This window comes from Tauraco erythrolophus, chromosome Z (assembly GCF_009769465.1).
Source record: "Tauraco erythrolophus isolate bTauEry1 chromosome Z, bTauEry1.pri, whole genome shotgun sequence".
NCBI lineage: Eukaryota > Metazoa > Chordata > Aves > Musophagiformes > Musophagidae > Tauraco > Tauraco erythrolophus.
The window spans coordinates 85,222,860-85,233,312 of NC_141496.1; the positions used below are offsets into that span (position 1 = coordinate 85,222,860).

Sequence of the window (10,453 nt, forward strand, 5' to 3'; positions counted from 1 at the left end):
GGTTAGCTCTGGAAGTACAATCCGTATGCCTGAGATCAATCACAGTCTAGCTTGCTCATAAATACCACTTTAACATTACCTTGAGAGCAAATGAAACCCAAGTATTTTCAACAGATTGTCCACATGTAATCAAGGTCGATGTGGTCCATCTCAGTGTGTCTAAACTAACTATATTACTAGTGATGTTGAGTGAGTCAAGATAATTTTCTGGGTATTTGCACATGACAGTTCTGTGAAACAAAACAGACAGTAAAAAGCATTTTAAAAGAGCTCCCAGATGTTAAGATGAAGACTGAGCAACAGAATGGCGTTCCCCCATTAGTTTATGAGGACTCTGTTTGCACTTGTTTTGACATAAGCATAACAGAATTTTGCATCTATTTGCTTCTTCAAGCTGCCCTGCAGCTCATTTAGCATTTGTATCTGTATTCACACGAAACCCACTAGGTCAACATTCACACTATTTTGCTGGATGGAAAGATTACAGAAACTCTGCTGTATGTTTTCAGAATGTAGAATCTTCTCAGTACATCCTCATTAGAAGCAATAAGGAAGCTATTAAATTAAAACAATATCTTTTGCTCCATCAGTTGATAAAAAAATAGCTTTCTGTATGAATTATGCTGTTGCACAAACTTTTGAGAAATACAATTTTTAAAATATATTTTTTTAATATCTTCAGCTTATTCATAATCTTGCATAGTAATTGAGGATCTTGTCTGTGCCACTTCACTTACGTATAAAACCAATCTTATCAGACATCTTTTCTGCAAATATTTTTCTTTCAGCTGGTTTTAAGAGACCTGTGGTGATATTTGGCCCTATCGCAGATGTCGCTATGGAGAAGTTGTCAAATGATTTGCCTCACCTGTACCAGACAGCGAGTAAGTTGTCCTCCTAGCTTCCTTATCACCCTTAACTGAGAGAATGGATAACTTCATAATCACAGCTTCCCGGCCATTCTAGATAAGCTAAAATATTGTCTTTGCAGAGACAGAGCCCAGGGACGCAGGTTCAGAGAAGTCAACTGGGGTAGTGCGCTTGAACACTGTGAGGCAAATCATTGAGCAGGTAGAGTATTTCTCTGTGAAAATTGCTTACATTCTAAAGCGTGTTGTTTGATTTGTTTGCTCCTAAAACTTGCAGAGTCCTCAAATCTTCACTGCATCTATTTCTGCAATAAGCAGACTCGGCTTAATGATAGGGGCTGTTTTGAAATTGTTCAACAACAATTTTTTTAATTTTGCTAGCTGTCCGCCAAGTGGGAGGACGAATCTGGTATTAGAAATTAAATTCTCCTTCTTTAGTCCATTCTAAGTTTGAATAGAGGGGCATCTGTCTTTTACTATATGCTTTCTGAATTTGCCGTGGGCACTTCACTGTCACACAGTGCTCTGCTTGCTCTTACTGTTGTCAGAAACTTAAGGTTTTAGATTGCTTCAGAGTTACTGCCATTGAACTGAATGGGAAGTGATTATGATAACTAAGTGGCAACTACTGAGACTGTTGACTCTTTTTATAACACCGTTTAGAGATCAAGTAAATAGATGGTAATCAAGAAGCCTAAAAAACTTAGGCAAACAGAATGTACTCTGCAGCTTATTGCCATGAGGCCAATACAGTCGATGCCAGAGGGGTTAGAATGTCACACAGAAGTCTGTTCAGAGCTCAGACACGAAGCACTGAAGCACACATTTGAAAATCCCATTCACATTGCACTAGAAGTAGCTAAGAAGGAGTATATTAAATAAAAAAGTGAGATTTGCCTCAGCCTAGTAAGTGTAGATAAAAGCTCACAGAGAGCACCCGGAATAGTTGTGGTAGGGGCAGGCAGGGAGAAAAGCTAGTTAACTTTCACTACCTATTGAAAAAAAAAAAGTAGAATAAGTGCATTTTACTTAACGTGAGAGTTAGTTCACATAAAAATGTGGACATTCAGGCAAAAGCTGTTTAGAAAAATGCAGCTGAAAGAAAATGGCTGCCTGCTGTGGCTTCTGAATAGGATATAACTGTGGGAAAAAATCCAACAAGTCATGGTATTATTTGGACAAAAATAACCTGTTTTTCCTAGGATACGATGTTCCAACCACCTCCTCTCGTTCCCCACAAGCAGCACACTGACTGGGCTTTCTTGTTAACAGGATAAACATGCTCTGTTGGATGTGACTCCTAAAGCAGTGGACCTGCTAAATTATACCCAGTGGTTTCCAATTGTGGTCTTCTTTAACCCCGACAGTAAGCAGGGTGTGAAAGCCATGAGACAAAGGCTATGTTCCACATCTAACAAGAGCTCAAGGAAACTTTACGAACAAGCAAACAAACTGAAGAAGACTTGTTCCCACCTCTTCACAGGTAAGGAGGGATGCATGTCTAACCTACTTACCAAGAGAGTAGTGGATGTGACTGTGTGAGTCTTGAGACATCCACTTACTACTCCGCATGTTAACTAATGCAGGCTGGAACTAAAACGTGAAGGTATGGTCACGAACAATCTTGTCCTTTTCAAAGTTCCTTGTTCTGCCAAATTCTAATACAAAAGAAGTGGTGAAACTGATGTACTGTTGTTATTAGATAAGTGAATTAGTAAGCCTGGGCAGTGGACAAACAATAAAATAAAGATACCATGCTTCTGTCAGTGATCTAAATGAAGTGGCTGTTTAACATTCTCACATAACTAAAACACGAAGTGTTTAACAGCAAAGACAGGATAAAGGATCACATTGCATTTGGTGCTTATATATGCCTTTTCCTTCAATTTTTACAGCCACCATCAATTTGAATTCAGCCAACGACAGCTGGTATGGTAGTCTGAAAGATATAATTCAGCAACAGCAGGGAGAAGCAGTTTGGGTGTCAGAAGGAAAGGTAAGCCGTCAGTCCACACTGTACTAAGCTATACAGATGTTTCAAGATATCTCTTGCCAGTAAAAGTTGTTCACAATCTTCTTTGCCAATGCTGGGTATATTAGACAAGTAGTCAGTTGATATCTTTTTTGGTAGCAAAAAATTACTTACTGTTGTTCATTCTGTTATACTTTGGAGCTTTCATCACTAATGCTTGGGCTAGGGGAGAATGGTCAGGAGGGATAAACTTTTGCAGGACTTTACGATTCTGCATTACAGTTTCTTTCAGTTCTGCAGAGTCACTCTTAAGAATATGTTTGGCATGATGTTGAAACGTAACTAGACTCTAATTCTTCTGAATTTAATATTCGTTCCTTAATTCTTACTGACTTTTCTGTAGATGGACAGCATGGAAGATGACGCAGATGATCGTATGTCTTACCTTACTGCAATGGGTGCTGACTATTTGAGTTGTGACAGTCGGCTGATCAGTGACCTGGAGGATACAGATGGAGAAGGAGGTGCATACACTGACAATGAACTTGATGAGCCTTTGGATGAACCAAGGGTTTCGTCTGTTAGCCGGTCCTCTGAACCTGTGCATCATGAGGAGGTGAGAAGGTTGGATTTTCAACAGGACTGTGCTTTAGACTTTCTGAAAGCCCTGTATGTATGGCTTAAAAATGAGAGGTTTTTAAACTGCAGCTTTATCTCACCTCTGATAGTGTTTTAGAGTTGCACTGAGTAGAGCAAAAGTAATAATAGCTCTGCTTTTCTGTCTAACTCTGTAGGTTTCCTGATGATGTCTCATCACCTTGAACTTTACAATTAAATATGCAGTGATTGTGGTCAGGTTACTGACAGTCCTTTCACTCCTGGTTATTGTTCCCAGAATAGTAAACTTGAAAGAGAAAAGAAAATTATTGAATTACTGCATACTGCAGTGATTTCATCTTTTTATTTTCTTTCACAGAGTTTAAAAAAATTTAGTCCAGAACCAAGAGCACAGTTGAGAAAAGCTGGTAGCAGGGAGATCCTTAGAGAACCGAGTCCACCTCCAGCATTCAAGCCTGAACCACCTAAGGTAAAGTTGTGGAAACAAATCCGAATACAAAGTTGTTCTTTGTGGAGAACTCTCCAGGGTGGCACATTAGGAAAAGCAGTAGGAATGATCAGAGACTAGAAAACATTGTAAGTGTGGAGAGAAGGAATGACTGAAGGTGTTGCGGGATCACGCAGAGAGAAAACTTAAAGGATAACAGTTCTCTTCAAATATACGTGATCTCTATATGGAAAAAAGAAAGTAGACTCCTTTCTGTCTGCCTACCAACAAATTGAAAGGTGCTTTTTTAGTTCAGCAAGAGCAAATGTAGCCTAGTCATCAGGAAAAGTGTATTTGATGCCCGTTACTATGAAGCACAAAACCAGAATCTACCACCTCTGAAATCAATCTCTGTCACTAGAAATTGATGTTACTGTCTATTCAAACCTTGCTCAGGAGCAATGCAGGGGAAAAAATTACGATGTTTGAACATCAAATTCGATTTTAGCAATTCCCGATTTCCCCTGACCCCAAAGTCTGTTCTTTATGAGGATGGGTCCCCTCACATACTGCTGGTCAAGTCTACTTTGACCATGGAGATTGGGCAGAACAGGACATGTGTAAGGGAAATCATAGAATTGTGGAACCATAGAATGGTTAGAGTTGGAAGGGACCTCAAAGATCATCTAGTTAAATAAGAAGAGAAAACAGGCTTGGGTCCTGTGCACTTCTAAACTCCTGGTAGTGATATTCGACATCAGGTAGTACTGACAAGTAATTTCAGAGGTCATTTTTCTCTGTGCTGTCCCCTAACCCATGTTGTAGTTCTGGTAATCCTTAAAAAACGGGACAGACAAGGCTAAATGTGCTCATCTTCTGTAGGTTAATGTGTAGTGTGTGAGCATATGGCCAAAATGTTGCAGTGATTCAAATTCCTTTCAAGTGTTACTTCGAGTGAAGATTGACACTGTTAAATACCTACGCAAAATGATTAATTTCAGATTGAAACCTTCATTTGAAATTAAAATGATGAAGTTGCTGACGTAAATGTTGTTTGCGTGTTTTATACTTACAGGGAAAGTTACAAAACAAAGAGGATCTGTATGATTTTCCCAAGAACTATGACTCTAAATCAAGTAACGTTGCTGTCAGCAGTGAGATTTCAACTGTATCAACTAAAGCAGCACCACCACCTGTTTCTGTGAAACCTGCCTTCGGGCGTCCCATCCTGAGAAACTCTCAGCCAGCGGTCCCACCTGCAGAGGAGGAGGAGGAGGAGGCAAAGTTGGAAGAGGAGGGAAGTGAACAAGAAAATACTCCAAAATCTGTGTTGAGGAAAGTCAAAATATTTGAGGAGATGGATCATAAAGCGAGGATGCAAAGAATGCAAGAGCTGCAAGAGGCCCAGAATGCCAGGGTATGAAGAGATGCATTCTCCCCCTGCTGTGCTTTCCAGTGTGTAGAACAGCCTACATCCTGAAAACAAAAATTATGTTCTTGCACTGTGTTGCTTCTGAGAAGTTTGGGAAACCACGCACACAGACATACCGCTGTGTGGATTTGGATGTAAAAAGAGGACCTGTTTTAAGGCTTCCTATTGTAACTCTAGAAATCTGTCTTCTAATAATCCCATTTCTTTTGGCAATCCATTGTTTTCACCTGCACTTTGAATTACTACTCTAGCAAAAGTAGAGTAAAATAGTAAAAGTTTTTTCAGTAGTAAAAAAATTCCTACATAATTATAGGAATATGAGTTAGATCAGTTATCAATTTGTGCTTTAATTGTTTCAGATTTAGCTGTGCCCTGCTAGATCTACAATCTAGAATCCTTAATGGATAAGCTTAAAAAGATTAGTTATTTTCTCCTACTTTCTTTTAAAGCTTGAAATAGCCCAGAAGCACCCGGATATTTATGCTGTCCCTGTCAAAACACAGAAGTCAGAACAGAACTGGCCGCAGCCTATGAGGTAAGGTGTAACCAGTTTAAAGCATTCTGGTTTGATTGTTTACTTCACCAGCAGGAGGAAAACTGATCTTGCCAGTTTTTATTCATACAAATAGTCCTGCCTTGGTATATCGCTTTGTTGTTGTCCATCAAAGATTGCTGTAAATGTAGAGCAAAATTTCAATGAACTCTTCTTGTTTTTCAAGATATTTTTTTTTCTTTCAGTTCATTCATAGTATTCGAGATACCTGCGAAGAAACACTATGTTCTTTTGCTGAAGTATTTGCAGAGCCAGTGTTTTGCTCCAATTACTCAGAAGCTTTTCTGCATTCGTGTCCTTTGATGCTCATTCTCCCTGTGCTAGATAATTGTTGAGTGTCAGTCTATCCTAACAAATAATTGTGTTTTTAATTACTTAGTAACAATTACTTAAAATGCTTATTCAGTTACAGATTTATTGTGTGGGTAGGGGAACTGAGAATGAAACTTGCCTGAGGTCACCCATCAAGTCTCATGATAGTAGGAGTCTTTCATTAAAGTTCAGTGAGTTCTGGACTGGTTGACCATTGTGTCCTCTTACCGCCCCCACCGCGTGTTTCTATGACTTGAGCAGTCGCCTGTGCAAGAGCCGACATGCTGTATGATGGATTTTGTTTTCTGCTCTGCAGGACGTGAAGTTTTTCTTCCCTCTCAGTAATAGCCAATAGAAATGGGACTTTTTCTTCTAGTGAATCAAATCTTTTGATATCATAGTATACAATCTAAAATGCAAAAATGGAAAACATGAAGTGATTGTTTTCAGGTTTTCTTGGTGGATTCAGAAAAGCATACTTCTTTTTTTTTGTATAGCCGTGGAAGCTTTTTAGAAGTAGTGAAAGTAATCTTGATCCACATATGCAGAGTGTTTGCTTACATACAGATGTCAGAGCTGTTGCCTTTTTACAAGAATGTTAATGATTGGGCTAGAGGGAGTGTTTAAGCACTGCGGCCAGATGGAAGGAGACCACATCCTCGTTTTGTACAGTGTGGGATTGCAAAAATGCTGGCTTTTGAAAGTGAGGAAATGTCCTTCCTTGGCAGATTTTATTTCTATGTACACGCTTAGTGTCATGTTAAATGGGTAGCACCACAGTGTATAAAATGCAAATGTGTGGGTTATTTCTGCCCACTTTTAAGGAAAACAGCCCTAGTGAGAGCCTTGAGTTGAGGAGAGAAGGCTGTATAAGGAATGTCACTTAAGAAGTCTTCAGACCTTGAGGCAGGAAACTAGGGATGCCAAAGAAGAGTCAGGCGTAGAAAGAACCTGGTGCAAAAGTAATTAGGAAAATGTCAGTTGGGTAGCAGCAGTGGCTGACAACCTCTCTGCATGAGGAATAAAGTGCTATTAAGCTCTTGATACGGGGCAGGGGCAGCAGTGTTGAGTAATTTCAAATTTGGCATTTTTCCAGGTAGGCTGAGTAGATCAAATCCAAACATCAGGCTCCAGCCTGCTGAAAAAAAGGCACCTCTCCAGATGAGGTGCTTACCATGGCTATGCAATTGTTTATGGGCTGGAAGGGGGTTCGTTTGCTCCACGTGCCTTTCTAGGTTGCACACGGCCACAAAGACAATACCAAGTGTAGTTATTCTTCAGCTTTCCAGAATGGAAGTAAACATTCTCTCTCTCCCTCTTTCCCTGTCTTGCCGTGTTAGCTCCAGACCTCCAGAACCCCAGAAACCTCCTATCAGACCGTACCTAGAGAATCGTGGCAGTTACGGCAGCGACGCAGAGGAGGAGGAAGAGTACCGCCGGCAGCTATCAGACCATTCTAGGAAGGGATATTACGGACAGCTGTCCAGATACAGAGACACAGAATTGTAGTCTTGCTAGAATGCACGTGTGTGATGCTCTTGAGAGGTTTCTCCCTTCACAGCCAAAGTGGAGCAGTAGTTAGCCTGGAAAAGCTGTTTTTGTCGGGGGTGGTGTTAGAGGGTACGCGACTCGACTTAGACATATCTATACGCTGGAACTGGAAGAGTTCGTTTTTGGGGATATTATTACTTCGTTAGCGTCTAAGAAATGAAATCACTGTTGCCTGTATGCTGTTGCCTGTTTTATAAGGACCAAATCCTGAAAGTTTGTGTTAATTCTTGGTATTTTCATATTTTAACATAAACCCCCTGTTTTCTCTTCTACTAATGCTGCCTTTTTGGACTGTTCTGCTGTGTTATGAAAGTATGATCCCAGAGATACACTTCTTAATGCAATAGAACTAAATTTGACAGTGTATTTGAAGAACAGTAAGTGCCTTTAACAAGAAGCATCTTATACTGTTTATTTTGACATCTGATACTTGGTGCAAAGCCATAATACACTAAAGGGGATTGACTGTCTTACTTGTCTTTTTTTTTTTATCAGTTTCACGGTAACAATTTTCCTTGCATGTTATTTTTCTAAGTTCATAGGTGCATATGCAATATTTCATAAATACTGACTGTACATAATAAAGGTGCAATTGACTGAGTTGTTGCAAAAGACCAGGATGTGCTTAAACAGAGAAAATGATGTAGAAATTCAATCATGTATTAAAATTTACACAGACTGCAAATAATAAAGGATATATTCTAGACAGACTTTGTGTGTCTTATTTTCCTTTTGAATATTGTTAGTCTTCTGGAGTCTCTGACTTTCACTGAGGATACTGACAGCAGTACACTGTTCGGTTCAGAGTCTCATCTCCTGCTCTTCAAGTAATTGGGAAATGTCAGTGTTGATGTTGCTTCCCAGCATTCTGAACATCGTTTTAAAATTTGTTGTGATTTAAAAGAAAACCGATGCAGAACTATGGACTTCCTGCAAAAGACTTATCTTTTAGAGTATTAACTTCTGCCTCCTCATTCCTCTTCTTTATCTTTAATCCTGCTGTACAGAACAAAAATTCTTGAAAGGGTCATAGAGAAATGCATTTTTGCTCATACAGTAGAAAACATGGTTTTCTAATGCTCTCTAAAATAAAAAAGGTAGAATTTCTTGTTGAAGCAAAGGAATAGATGCATCTCAGATGAGGAAACTTGTGCTCCTCACCATGGATTAGAATCATAGAATAGAATCATTTAGGTTGGAAAAGACCCTTAAGATCATCCAGTCCAACCATACACCTAATGCTGCCAAGTCCACCACTAAACTATATCCCTAAGCACCACATCTACACATCTTTTAAACACCTCCAGGGATGGTGACTCAACCCCTTCCCAGTGCTTGATAGCCCTTTCAGTGAAGAAATTTTTCCTAATATCTCATCTAAACCTCCCCTGGCACAACTTGAGGCCATTTCCTCTCCTCCTATCACTTGTTACTTGGGAAAAGAGACCAACATCCACCTCGCAACAACCTCCTTTCAGGTAGTTGTAGAGAGACATGAGGTCTCCCCTCAGCCTCCTTTACTCCAGACTAAACAACCCCAGTTCCCTCAGCCGCTCCTCACAAGACTTGTGCTCCAGACCCTTCACCAGCTTCACTGCTCTTCTTTGGACACACTCCAGCACCTCAGTGTCTTTCTTGTAGCGAGAGGCCCAAAACTGAACACGGTATTTGAGGTGTGGTCTCAGCAGTGCCGAGTTGAGGGGCACAATCACCACCCTAGTCCTGCTGGCCACCCTATTTCTGATCCCAGCCAGGACACTGTTGGCCTTGGCCACCTGGATACACTACTGGCTCATTTAGCTGACTGTCAACCAACACCCCCATGTCTTTTTTCCTCCAGCAGCTTTCCAGACACCCTTCCCTGAGCCTGTAGCATTGCACAGGATTGTGGTGACAGAAGGGCAGAACCTGACTTACCCTTGTTGAACCTCATGCAACTACCTCAACCCATCGATCCAGCCTGTCCAGATCCCTCTGTAGAACCTCTGCCTTCCTACCCTCAAGCAGATCAACGCTCCTGCACAGCTTGGTGTCGTCTGCAAACCTACCGAGCATGAACTTGTTTGCCTCATCAGGATCATTGATAACAATATTAAATATATCAATATAAATATGTATGTATATATAAACTATAAATAAAGTATATAGAAATATACTGAATATAAATATATAGAAATAGATATCACATATATAAAAACCCCAAAACTACTGATAAAGATACTACTTTCACTAAGCCTTTTTTACATTCAGCTGAAGAGAATTTGTTAGCGTTTAAGCCTTTTCTGTTCCAGCTATATTGTTTTAGGTGTGGGTTCATCTGTACTTCAGTACCACAACTCTTATACCTGAAATTATTAAGTATTGCCTATATTAGAATGTAGTTTATAGTTTGTTGTGTAATGAGGAAGCTAAAATGAGTGTCATGATCATCACTTCTTCAGTGTGATACTCCCTACCACAACCCAAATGACTCACTCATTTCATGAGCATTTCTCACATAGTGGGGAATTAATCTGTGTGTTTTTTTTCTCCTTGGTATTCTGTCTGTGAATACCCTACCCTTTAACCTTGCCAACAAATAGTATTAAAAAGTATACATCTGTTTATTTTTATAATTTCAAACAAAATCCACAGTGCACTCGAATGTCCTGGTTATCTCTGGAAGTCTAGAGAGACGCATCTGTTGAAATACAGCGCTTCCCAAACAACCTGCCGTGCT

The 10,453-nt window shown here is 39.9% G+C and overlaps 1 protein-coding gene across 5 annotated transcripts in view; it reads left to right on the forward strand.

Annotated features, from left to right (window-relative positions):
• Window positions 1–7,692, forward strand: part of TJP2 (tight junction protein 2) — a 29,565-nt gene extending 21,873 nt beyond the window's left edge. For 2 of the 5 annotated variants that reach the window (XM_086628776.1, XM_086628777.1), the window contains 9 exons: window positions 789–884; window positions 992–1,071; window positions 2,142–2,352; window positions 2,765–2,865; window positions 3,245–3,457; window positions 3,818–3,928; window positions 4,962–5,303; window positions 5,768–5,853; window positions 7,524–7,692. In XM_086628776.1, coding sequence (XP_086484902.1) covers window positions 789–884; window positions 992–1,071; window positions 2,142–2,352; window positions 2,765–2,865; window positions 3,245–3,457; window positions 3,818–3,928; window positions 4,962–5,303; window positions 5,768–5,853; window positions 7,524–7,692 — 1,409 coding nt within the window. The remainder of the gene's footprint in view (window positions 1–788; window positions 885–991; window positions 1,072–2,141; window positions 2,353–2,764; window positions 2,866–3,244; window positions 3,458–3,817; window positions 3,929–4,961; window positions 5,304–5,767; window positions 5,854–7,523) is intronic. The other 3 variants (XM_086628778.1, XM_086628779.1, XM_086628780.1) reach the window with 3 other exon arrangements.
• The last annotated feature ends 2,761 nt before the right edge of the window (window positions 7,693–10,453 follow it).